This window comes from Cygnus olor, chromosome 4, assembly GCF_009769625.2.
Source record: "Cygnus olor isolate bCygOlo1 chromosome 4, bCygOlo1.pri.v2, whole genome shotgun sequence".
NCBI classification, from domain to species: Eukaryota; Metazoa; Chordata; class Aves; order Anseriformes; family Anatidae; genus Cygnus; species Cygnus olor.
This window is the reverse complement of record NC_049172.1, coordinates 863,611-876,643: the sequence shown is the minus strand read 5'-3', so window position 1 is coordinate 876,643 and position 13,033 is coordinate 863,611. Positions and strand designations below refer to the sequence as shown.

Below are 13,033 nucleotides of genomic sequence, written 5' to 3'. Positions count from 1 at the left end.
TTGCTGGACTTCTTTGCTCAACTCTTGGACTCAGGCTTATAGTGCTTGAAATGTTAGGTGTGGTTTCTGTTAGATTGAAGTGGAGGTTCTTACAACTACATCTTCTATGCTTACACAATTGCTTTAGAGATAGTTTGATGTTGTGCTGTTACTAAAAGCAGAGTGACAGCTGTGTGTTTTTTTTAATAGTGGGGAGCAGGAAGAAACAATGCTACTAATGCAAAAATTCAGAAGAAAGCTACCAAAGCTTTTGAACTGTTCACTTCTAAACCTCGGTTTAGCAGTGATTCTCTGTTCTCCATTAGTTTCAATGTGACGATACTTAACAAACTGTGGTGGCTCAATTAAATCTGTGATTTTCTTTTCTTCTAGACTAGATCTTCTGTAAAGCTTTGTGGAAGATAGATGCGTGTGCTGCAATGGTGACATAAATATTTAAGAGGATTGGAACAAGTTGCTGAGAATCTGTTTGTTTTTAATGCTTGGAACAATCTAAGGCAAGTAAACAACATGAGTTTTATCATGAAACTTCACAGACATTTTCAAAGAACGGTTATTTTGCTGGCCACTTTTTGTATGGTGAGCATTGTTATTTCTGCATACTACTTGTATAATGGCTACAAACAGGAAAATGAACTTCCTGAAATCTCTTCAGAAGTGGAATGTGGTGATCTTCAACTGTTGCCATACAAGCTGATGGAGATGAAGACCATGAAGCCTATCGATCCCCTGAGAACAGATCTTGTAGTGCTGGTGTTTGTGGAAAGTCAATATTCAACGTTAGGCCAAGATATAATAACCATTTTAGAATCCAGCAGATTTCAGTACCATATCGAGATTGCATCTGGTAAAGGTGACCTCCCAGTGCTTATAGACAAAAATAAGGGCAAATATGCTCTCATAGTATATGAAAATATTTTAAAATATGTGAATATGGACTCTTGGAACAGAGGTCTTCTAGATAAGTACTGTATGGAATATAGTGTAGGTGTTATTGGATTTCATAAAGGCAATGAGAACAGCTTGCAGAATTTCCAGCTGAAGGGCTTTCCTTTCCATGTCCACAGCAATCTGGGTATTAAGGACTGTTGCATTAACCCTCATTCCCCATTGCTCCATGTGACTAAATCCTCCAAGCTTGAGAAAGGTCCCTTGCTTGGAAATGACTGGGCAGTTTTCCAGATTAATCATACTGCTTACCAACCAGTGATATTTGCAAAAGTAAAGACACCAGAAAACCTTTCACCACCTGCTGCTAAAAGTGCTCTCCATGCCACAGTAATTCATGACCTGGGACTCCACGATGGGATTCAACGAGTCCTTTTTGGCAATAACTTGAATTTTTGGCTGCACAAACTGATTTTCATAGATGCCATCTCTTTCCTGTCTGGAAAGAAGCTCAGACTATCCTTGGATAGGTACATTCTGGTTGACATAGATGACATCTTCGTTGGGAAGGAGGGAACAAGAATGAACGCCAACGATGTACAGGTAAAGGATGTACAGCAACTAATAGTTGTTAGAGCAAAGTACCTGTTTTTTAATCTTATTTTTAAAGTGAACAGTTGCTAATAGTTGCAGCTCAGAAAGGACACAGATCACAGAAAGTAGCAGTGCAAACTGTGCCTTGAGAGAAAAGCCAGTTTGTCTGGCTTTCAGTGATCACTGACTCCAGGTGTAGCAGTTCCTTCCTGCTCCAGGCTGGAGGAGAGTCAACACAACTTTGCTTCTATAGTTACTAAAAAAGAAAATATGATATCACTTGTTTTCTCTCAAGTGACACAAGTCCTTCCAGAGCTATGTTCTGTAAACTGGGTGGTGGGGGCACCTCTGAATTACATTCTCTCTACGATACATGGAAAATAGTCTCCCAAAAGGAAATTAAATATGACTAATTGCTAAGTAACTGTTAAAAGAAAGGGGGTAAGAGAGGTAGTGTTTTTGTTTTTCACTGCCCCCTCCCAAACACACATTGTTCTAACTAAATAATTGCAGTGTTTAACTTTCTAGTCCGATGATACCTATCTAAACACATACTTCAAAAGAGCTTGGAAACAGCACAGGACTTCAGAGCTCGCCCTAAGATCTATTAGTAGATAACGTACATGTTGCCAGACTTACAAGCAGGAAGTAAATGTAGTGAACAAAAGTAAATGTCAACATAAATTTTGAAGAACAGGTTGGATCATTAGCTGTTTGAAACGGGTTTCAAATGTCAGGAGTTGGTTGGTTTTAGCATTTCACCTTTCTTATCTCTGTTTTATGACTCTTGCTTGCAAGCAAGGTTTTTGTTAATGTAGGTCTTAAAATCTTGCTCTGTCACTAAATGACTCAATGTTAAAAATGTTAAATTTCTATTTTAACATTTTAAGTTGGTACATTCCTGAAGGTCCCTTTTCACTCTGTATTGTTGTGCTGTTCAGATGAGGTGGTAGGTCAGCGTTGGTAGGAATAACATTATTTCTCACTGTATACCTCACTTTCTTTTTGTGAAGTGTTGTTACAAAGCAGATGGGGAAAAAAGCGCCTTGCAAAACTGATACTTGGTCTAGAAGGTAAAAGTCTATAAGGTGCTGATTCTTTCCCTGTTTGTACTAGAAATAAGGGAAAATGTTTTGTGAAAACTTTCAATATTGAAAGAGGAATGTGGAACAATGAAGGGCACTCCAGTACTACTGCATGCAGTAGATAACTTTTCTTTTTTTTTTTTTTTACAATTTTAGCTAGGTTTTCTGTTTGTTTTTTTTTTCAGTGCTAATGTATTTGTCAAGCTGCAGTAGCCCTGCATTTACTGTTTTGTTAAACAAGACTTGAACTTGTATTTACTTCAATTTGCTTTAAATTTGCATCATATGCTAGTTTCTGAAATGTCCTCTGCATTTGGAATTAAATATGCCTCTCAGATAAGTAGGTGTTTTCCTTATGCAAAAAAAAATTGCATGGGAAAGGGATGGAGTAAAGATGAAACTCCAATAAATGGAATTTTTGTGTAGGAGGTGGTGGCAGCGTTTGAGTTAGGTGGGTAAGCGTTCTTTGAGAGTCTCCCAAGGGCAAAGTCACATCACAGAAGCAAAGTAAGGAAGGTGTGACCCACATCAGTGGCTAAACTCCTGTTGTTCTGCAAAAGAAGCAATTTCTATTAACAAATTAAATAAAGCCTGAGTAAATCTCTATGTCTTGCAGTAGCAGTTTGAAATAGTATGCTTCATATTGTCTGTCTCTGTAAATGACACCTGAAGATAATCATTCCAATTTATCCTAAAATGACAAATTGCCAGAATTACTTAGCAAAAAGAAGAGTCTATTGAGACAAATTTGATTAAAGCAGATACAAAAGGTTGAACTGTGTTGTTTTGAAAGAATAATTTGCAGTATGTCAGAATGTTATCTTCCCAAAATAAAACTGTCAAATTGAATAGAAATAATATCAAAGTGGAAATAACTTTTAAGTAGGATAATTTCATTTATATAGAAGTGTGTTCTGAAACAGTGGAACGTGAAAAAGTGTTCCCTTCAGATTCTTCATCTACTTAAGTTAAAATGTTCTATTAAGTGTGTTGTTAGGACTGTCAGGTACAATGCATCTTCATTACTATTATTATCAAAGAAATTACCCTCTGTGACACAGTGACGTGTGGAAGGAATGAAACAAAATCAAATTGTGGTAGTTGAAAATCAGTTACTGTATAGTGTATTTGTGCATAAATGACATCCTGTTAGACATGAGTGTTTTACTGAGCTCTGTTGCATTGACTGTGACAGAGAATTGCGTGCTACAAGTGTGGAAAGAGGTTGCTAAATGAAGATTGTATACTCAGTACTCGCGATTAACTCATTACTACTAAGATTACATTTTAAATACTAGCAATATGGAATTGGGTATAATGCTTTTTTGTCTTAATTTGGTTTTATGTGTTTCCTAGTTAAAATTTTCTGGACATAGTCATGTCTGGTAAGACTGAGCTTACTTAGAGCAATGTGGATGTTTCTACATGCACTCCGTTAATTAATGCAATGTAATCTGGAACGCTTCAGAAAGCAGAACCAAACACATAGCTTTTCTGGATGTTGGAAGCTATCTGGATAGGGCAAAGTTTAGAAACTGGAGGGTTATCACAGATGAGGTAGCAAAAATAATCACTTGTTAGTGATTCAGTACTGAACTCTCTGGAGGCCATCTAGTCCAGCCCCCTGCTCAAGCAGAGCCACCAAGAGCAGACTGTCCGGGACCGTGTCCAGGCAGCTTCTGAAGAACTTCAAGGAGGGAGGTTCTGATTGCAAGTAAGGCCAGGTTTTCAAGGGAATTTCTTCTTCAGGTGCTTAAATGAGATTTGCAAAGTGGCCAGAATAGTCAATGTTTGGATGTTAGGCTAAGCTGTTTTCATCTTTAAATTTTGTGAATTGGAGTTGAACATAACTGAAAATTGCTGTTGTAAGGTTAAGTGGTAGTTTTTTCAGTAGTATATATTGGTCTCAAAAGAGGTTGAGTCAAAAGCAACCCCTCTAAAATGAGTGTCTTCTGCATCTCTATTAGGCAGAGTGGTGCTACTTCAGATTGAGTATCCATAGTGTCAGGGATACAAGGTGTAAAGAGCCCTTCTGAAAAACATTTGACATGGTTTTTCAATGCAAATTATATAAAACTGATAAATGGATTGTCTTATTAAACAACAAATGAGGCTTATACTAGTTTTGTCACAGGTTTTTGAGTTTAAAAACAAACAACAACAACAAACCCTGAAACTGTACTTGAGATTTTTAGACTACCTGTTTGTGATTCAAGTATTGCTATATTAAACTTGGACCAATAGTACATTGCTCTTCAATGTACCATACTGAATAGCAGTCACTGTATCAGCAACAACCATCCATCTTCATATTTATTTACTTTATCTTCCTCTGGAATAATAGAAATAATGGAAGAGAACATTTTCATAGTCTAATTGCCTCCCACTTTGAATTTAAACGTAGTAATGTAATCTCAGCATTCATTTTTCAGTAGTTCTTTTTTCCTCTTAATATCTCTCTAGCAGGAGAGACCATTATGCTGTGACAGTGTTACATTTTTTTCTTTGTCTTTTAGTCTCAGCAGTGCAAATAATTCATTAAAATGGATGTACAGAAAAAATCTATCTAGATATTCACAAAGTTTATCTCAATAGACCATGATTGTCCCCACTGACAGTCTACTAATTTAATATAGTCTCTTTTTGTTACAGTTACTCTGAAAATTTTAAGACTGTAAAGCACTGAGATTTTTTTCAAGGGAAAAGCCATCTGGTATCAGGAGGAAAATTAAAAATGACTGTTTTTTCTACTGACTGTACAGTGCTGGTGGAGCATAATGGCGTAGACATAAGTTGGTCAACCTTTTCCTTCATTTCCCCAATACGTGCCCTTTCTGTATTTCCGTGAGAAATGATCATGCTTTCAAAATGAGAAATTAGAATACTGTGGGGTTCTTTTGTTTATTTTTTTAAAAACCATTAGCTATGTGATCTCCTCTTTATTGTCTGGTCTTTTATATGCTTTTCAAAAGAGGTAATTTGAACTGAAATCAGGAGATGTCTCCACTTTCTTCAGGTAAGACTAATCTTTTTCTCCTCTTGTAACTCCTACATGTGCTCAGTTTTGGATCAGTGGTGTTCATGTTATTAGGGAAGATTCTGGTCTGAATGAGCATCTTTGGTCATGTAATGTAGACAAACAGAGCACAAATGTGATCATGCTAACACGTGAAAATATTGTGATAGGTGGTACCTGTATTTTCTTATTCTTTTATAATTGCCAAGGAAAAAGTTTAATATTAACCATGTGCATTCGGGGGGGGGGGTTCATTTTTTCTTGTTCTGTTTTGTGAGCACTTTGGTGATGCATCTGTTAGGAGACATGCATATGGGAAATACAAGCTTGAATCTGCAGTCTTTCTGCATTATACTCAGTGAAGAGTACAGTGAAGGACAGCAAGAGCTGTCCTCTGAGTGATTCTCTTACATATCATCTGTTCCAAGCAGTGTGCTGATAATGGAGAGGAGTTAGCCAGAAAGAATAAATAAATAGTGTTTTAGTCTCCATCACTCGCAGTCTGTCATCTTGCCCAGACTTTGAGGTTTATAATATACACATCTGTATCAGAGCTAGTCCTCTGTCTTTCCATAGTAGACAACATAAACAAGTAGTTCTTTAGGCTGACAGTGGTTAAGTTAATTGCACCTTAAAAGTATGTATTTTTCTGTTGCTCATAAAATGTTTCTAGAGTGACTAAGACGAAGTATAAACATTTGCTCTTGGTCAGATGAATCTCATTCTGTGTTCCAAAGCCAGCGTTGTCATCGTTATGATATTTCTTCATTGTGGCGGTAGCCTGGTCTTTTGTTTAATGCATCAGATTTCTCCCCTAAGAGCTTATTGTTTATTCCATACATTGCAAATTTGTCCACATTAGTCAGTATAGTTTAAATAAATACTATTATTTAAAACATTAAAGCGTCTTTTCCCTCCTGTAGTGTATGTGGAAAGAAATAAGAACTTCCCATGGTAAAGCATACCTCTTGGATGCAAACTTTAAAAATACCATGGCATATCTTTTCAACTTCTCTTGCACAGGAGTGACCTGAATATTTGCCTCAGAGAGGCTTAGATCTATTTTATATTGAGGCAGAGTGGCTGGAAGGTGCCAGAAAGCCTGAACTGTCAAGACACAAGACAGTTCCTGTCACAGGAGAGCCTAATTCTGCAAGTTAATTTTCTTTACCTATAGGATCACCCAGAAGGTTATCAATAAAGAAATGATAGATATGTCATCAAATGTGTCGGTTACAGAACTGCTGGAGATGCCCCTGTCAACTCAGTTGCACTGAGCTGCAAATCTTTCCTCTGGGGAAATTCTAAAGATCTTTTTAAAGACTTCTTTAAATGACAGCATGAATTAACTATTAGGAATTTTTGATTAGATAAATCATTTTATATTCCCAGTTCATGAGCCATGTTACCTTTGTGCAGTTGTTCAATGCATTTACTGCATCTGTACATACGTTCTGTCTTAATTTGATCTGAAGCTCCTATGGTATTTTATACTGGCTTGGCCGTAATAAGTAGAAAGTACATGCCTAAAAAGAGGCAAAGGAAGGGAATAATAGAAACTGTGATGTTTCTCTGGCTGGATGATGCCTTAGGAAGTCTGACTTAACTGCTGGAGCATGTTGGTTCAGATACAGTACTGTGGAGTGTTCTGCACTGTCTAGAGCTCAGACCGAAAATACAACTTCAGAAAAAGTTATAAAATTATTTTATGTATATTAGGGGCTGCAACCAGCTTATGTAACACTTTACCAGTCAGTTTTATTAACATGTGACTTATTAAAGCAATTTTGTTTATGTACCAACTTCTGTGAATCTTAATATAGCAAGACTGATACAACTGCTGCTCAGCACAGGGCAGCATTAGGTTTCAAAGGAGTGTACTGATGTTTGAACAGAAAGCTGTGTAAAACTCCTTGACCAGAGGAGAGAGGCTGCAAAGGAGTGGCAGGAGAGAGGAGAGCTGGGTCTGTCTCACATGCCCTACCCCTGGGATTGCCAGGGCAGTGCTGGGTATTTCCGTGTATCCTTGCTCTTCCCTCTCTGCACCTGTGTACCACTAGAAACAACCAAACCCAATGGAACGAGCTTGGCACAAAGATTAATTGCACGGTTTATCTGCTGTATTAAATGCACGAAGACAAAAACTTTGCACAGTAACCATGTGTCTAATAATAGCCAGGACCTGCATTGCATCTCTGTGGACTGTCAGGCCAAAGGAGAGCAGGCCTCCATTTTTTTCATGTTAAAATATTCCTGGTCTATGCTTGATGTTAATATTCTTACAGGTATATCTGGGAGGGACTGGGATGTGCACAGTGCTTGGGTCACCACTGATGTGCAAGAAGGATGGTGATCTGCGGGGCTGGAGATGTTCTTCCTTTTTTTTCCAGAAGGCTCAGAAATGTTTGCACAAATGATGCTGCCTGCTTCCCTGGGGCTGTGGGACAAGCGTGGTCCTCAGAATGAAGTCTACAAGTAGGGCGTGTGTGTCAAGCAGCAGCACTGGCAGCCGTGCTTCTTGTGCCAAAAGGGTAACTGTATTGACCCATTCTCACTGGCTGGTTGAACTATTTTGTTCATTTGTACACAACTTCTCAGGCACAACAGCTGTGAAGAGGGTGCTGTGTGTCTAAGCCATATTGCTCTGTATTAAAAAAGTGGAAGTAAACGCTGGTTGATCTGCAGATGTTCATCTTTCTTGCTCAGAATCAATTTGTGTTGGTGCTTTAAGCATGAGGAAGCTTTAATTTTTAGTGCTGTATCAGATACACAGAAACTAAATTTCATTCCTCCTGTGAGTTTAGCATCTTCTGTTAGTTCTGTGTTTGCTGGAACTCATAGTTTGTGTTTGTTTATTTTGCTGATGGGGTTCTGGAGGACATGTCTTAACAGCTGTTTCTATCTGGTCAAGGGGGGAATCTGAAGGTTGTCCTTAGCCATGTAAAAAATATCTGTAATGTACCATATAAAACTGATGTCACCTCATTATGGGCCATCCTTTTTCTAACAAATATATGGACACCCCCAGAGACAAAAGGAAGGAAAAAATGACATGTGGCTAAACATAGTTTTCCACTTGATCTGGCTCATGAACTGCATCTTTAGCATGTACTAATAAAATAAATAATCCCAGAGTCTGGCCAATGAAGACTCAGGATTTTCTGCAGTTGGTATTTTACTTGAACACACGTGAGTTTTGTTAGGCTATCTATGAGAGCAGATGCTTTTCAATGGATGACTTGAGACTAAATCAATTTCTTTTCAGGAAAGGGAATTATTTAAAATGTAGGGCAGAAGAGAAAGAGCCACTGCTGAAAAGGAAGCCATGGACTTCTTGCTGTAACTCCTCATTTGTTTGACTGCAGTCGTTTTACTTGCTCAGTGGGTCTTTTTCCACGTGGTGGGGTGTTCCCATATAGCGTTTGTACATGGTACTTTCTCAAGTTTTTGCTTATAATGCCATTAGTAAAATTACAGATATTAAGGAAAAGGAAGTTCCTGATTTTTTACAATAATCTTCAGATACATGTGTGCTTCCACTGAAATGTTACTTCAATTTAACTAATATGCTGTGGTTCTAGCAGCTGCCATATGGAAGTAATAGAGAGAAGAAATACGACTCCCTTTTTATAACCAAATGAAGGCGAATGCTCTGAGGACTGTCACACATGACATATGGCAGGAGGGCTTCCTTCCACCCATAGTGATTTGCTGCTGTTCAGGAAGCTCATTAGCATTCTTAGGATAACGTTGTTATTGATCCCATTATTTCTTTGCCCAGAGGTTAAACCACTCTAAGTACATTTAAGGGGGAAAAAATACTGCGCTTCCTGCCTGTGTCCCTGTTTAAGTGACTGCTGTTTTGCTTACGTATATCCCAGGTCTTGCAGTCTAACTGCTGTGCAACTGGAAGAAAATGCTGCACTTCTTGGTGTTGATGTAATTTCAGAGCTTTTATAATTAGCACACTTCCTGACTTACCAAAGTAAATTGCTTCTATGAATCTACTGTTGACTTCCCAAATAAGTAGATGTGCAGTAGGGATGCAGTCCTATATATGTTTCTAGCAATTACAGTAATCTTTTTCATTTTTTAATTTGCTTTTTCTGTGTAGTGGTGAATACTTTGTTCTTAGGCTGAATGAATTACCTTACCAGTGGTGTCTGCCTGTTGTAGTTTCATTCCTGTTCTTAACGGAATTGTGTTGTAAGACCTATTTTATTTAAAATTAGGTAATTATGCTCTCATAGGATCAAGTAAGCTAACTGAAAGCTTCCTAACACTGTTTCTGCTTTTCCCTTGACTTGGTTTATTATGCAGAGATTATCTTTACACTTGAGCATAAGGCTTTGCTTAGAGAGAAATCCACACCAAATGCTTCTGTCCACCAAGCATGCCATACTCAAGTAATCATGTTTGGTTCGCAGCCATGGAGCTAGCAAGTTCTGTCGTCTTCTCTCTTCTCAGAAACTTATACTTGAGGAATGTATGAATATTTTCATGGATGAGATGAAAACACATGTAATGCTGCACACTTTACTTTGAGTATTGTCAACATAACCTAAGCTCAGCTCTGTTTGGGTTGTTCCATATGGCTGTCAAAGCAAAACCAGTCATTCCAAAATTTATAAAGTGAAATGTGAGTCAAGACATACTGAAACCTTAGTATGTGCTGTAAGGCATTCAACTCTGCTGGATAGTTCTCCTCCACTGAAAAAGCCTTTTCGAAGTTTCAAGATCAGTACTTTCAAAGCTGAACGTTGTTGTTCAATGAATAACAACATCCAGAGAGTAAAAGAAAAACGGAAGTTGAGGGACATCAAAGCCCTGTAAGTACCTTCTCTACGTTAATGCACCAGACCTGAGATAACGTTCAAACTTCCTACAGCATGCGTGGCATCCTAACTCAGGAGCGATTTTGTGCTGGAACTGCTATCCAGGCAGTGTATGCTTTAGCTGCCCTGTCAGTCCCTCGCCTTTCTTATGCTTCAAGCTCTCTAGGTCAGAGGCTCTTTTTATTCTGTTTGCACCTTTCTTTATTAAGCCTCTGGGCGTGTCAAAGGCATTAAGAAGCACTTAGGTAATACAAATAATAATGCAACTACAGCTTATTGCAGAGCTGTACAGATTTATCACTGTACAAATGGCTGCTGCAAGATTTATTCTGGGCTTTTTTCAAATAACAAGTTTGCTGTCAAATTCCTGCTGCTCACAGAACTGAATAAAACTTTCACGACCAACAAATAGAAACACAGTGCAGACATATAAAAGTCAATAATTAACTGTAAAACAAAATTGGGCCTAACATCTTCCCACTTCCTTCATATTAAGAAGGCACAGTGGCAAGAAGAGAAGAGTGAGGAGTAAAAGTGGGGCTGTGTTTCCATAGCTGCTGTTACAGTACAGCTGCATGGAAAATGTCCTTACTTATTACTTGCTCAGTCTGCAAGAAGTCCATGCAACTGCATGACTGATTCTGAATGACCACGCTTAGGAAACCAAGTAAAAGAAACTCAGTAGTTTGCCAGCGTGTATGTAATTCCTCATGAAATAACAGTGCTGTATCTCCTTCCAATTCCCTTTTCTTTTTTCTGTGCAAACTTCAGTATCTTTTTATAAGATAAAACAAGATAGAAGTGTTACTTCCTCTTTAAAAATTGTTTGACAGAACATAAAGACTTTATGACCACTTTTTAAAAATACTTAGGAGATTTCTTCTGACGCTTTACAGCCCTTGAGATGAATTAGTATTGCCCCTTAAAATACAGCTTCATAGTGGGAATAAACCATAAATATAATTGTGTACTGCAAAAAAAAAAAACAGACTGCAATATATTTGTAAGTACAAATGGGGGAGAAAAATAAAAGGTCAGTGACCGTGCAAAGTAGGAATCCATGAACTCATTCTAACCCAAGTCAGTAAATTCACATGGCAAAGGCCATGCCGTGCTGTACAGATGTGCCAGGTTAGGTTTGAGAACACTGGTTGAAATTTTGTGGAGCTAACAAGCCACATAGCTCTACATCTATCTCATGCAGGTCTGCTTTCAGTGTTTAACACTCCTGGGTATAGCTCAAGTGCCTCTGCTCCCATTTTAAAACACCTGGAATAAAGGTAACTTAGAGTTGCCTTCGATAGAACTCTAACAGAACTGAAAGGGAGTTTGAAAAACCCTTTATTTCTATAAAAAAGAGTTGTTAGTGGGTTTTTTGGGGTGTTTTTTTTGTGTATGTGTGCGAGAAACTTTTCTCTTATCCTTTGTTCTTTCTTACTGTCTTCCTTAAAGGTAATAGAAATTTTTTAAATGGTTCTTCTGAAAGTGTCCTAAAAATGAGATAAATAGGAAATTACACCTGAATTTGCAATGTAACATGGATCGAAATTTAAGCTATTAAAAATCATATTTTGTAACAGGCAAGTACTTCATCTTTCTGGCTGAAGAGGTTTCTAGACTGTGCTCAGTTCTGCACCACTTAATCAGAACCATTGAGAGACTGCTTAGACGGAGACACCAGCATAGTCAGGAAGTTTCTGAGCTAAGACTGAAAAAGTAAAGGCTAAAGAACTTGGCAAGTGATGATGACCAAAGCAAAAAGCAATAGGCTACAGATGTCTGCAGGGTATAAGCAATGAGGCTGGATAAACATTATTTGATGTAAGGCACTGAGATGTTTTAAGTGTTGGCTGAAGAGCTGCTAGAAGTTCTTTAAAATAGCGTGTGATTGAATAGGGGGTAATATCCAAAAGGAATTAAAAGGGTTATGTAAGTCTTTAAAAATTAGATTCAACAAGAGAGGATGAAATATGCTATTGGAAGCAGTGTAATATTGGCAAGGAATTTGTACTAAGATGTACTCTCACACTTGTACAGTGTAATGAAATGTGGAGTTCAGTTTAGATCTCTGTATGTTGGTTTGAGTCCCCATGTGTAGGATTTTGTCAGTTGAGATATTTATCTACCTGGTTCTAGTTTCTGTAATCTTGTCTTTCAGAAATGTGGACATTCATGCAAAACCAGGAGAGTTGTATTAACACTTCAAACTAAATCCTCCCCCTCTGTTTCTCTTATTAATGTCTCATGTTTCACAAAAAATCCTGTTTTTTTCTCTGCTAAAGTGGTTCTCTTTGACTCTTACATAATACATAGCCTATGAAGCTATCCAAATTTAGGTTAAGGTAAATTAAGTTCTTACTATGTCTTTCTGTGTTGACTACATATAATCATAAAGCATAGGACTTGAGAAGACTTATATGCCAGCTGTTTCATGCTGGCCTTCCTTTCTTGCTTTTTCATTTTCTGTCAATTCTTTGATATCAATGGTGATGTAACAGAGGACTTTCACTTGACAATCTGGGGACTACTGAAAAGAAGAAGGGTTAAAAACATAGGTATTTGTGACCCTTAGCTGGTGAGCGGGCTGAAGGCTGAATTCCCAGCTGTTCCTGACA

At 37.9% G+C, this 13,033-nt stretch overlaps 1 protein-coding gene across 6 annotated transcripts in view; it reads left to right on the top strand.

The window, feature by feature from the left end:
* Positions 1 to 13,033, top strand: part of LOC121069469 (bifunctional heparan sulfate N-deacetylase/N-sulfotransferase 3) — a 357,491-nt gene that overhangs the window by 286,793 nt on the left and 57,665 nt on the right. For all 6 annotated transcript variants that reach the window (XR_005819439.1, XM_040555702.1, XM_040555700.1 and 3 more), the window contains one exon: positions 373 to 1,491. Coding sequence is in view for 5 of the 6 variants with exons in the window: in XM_040555702.1 (XP_040411636.1) it covers positions 511 to 1,491 (981 nt within the window). In the remaining variant the exon portion in view is untranslated. The remainder of the gene's footprint in view (positions 1 to 372; positions 1,492 to 13,033) is intronic.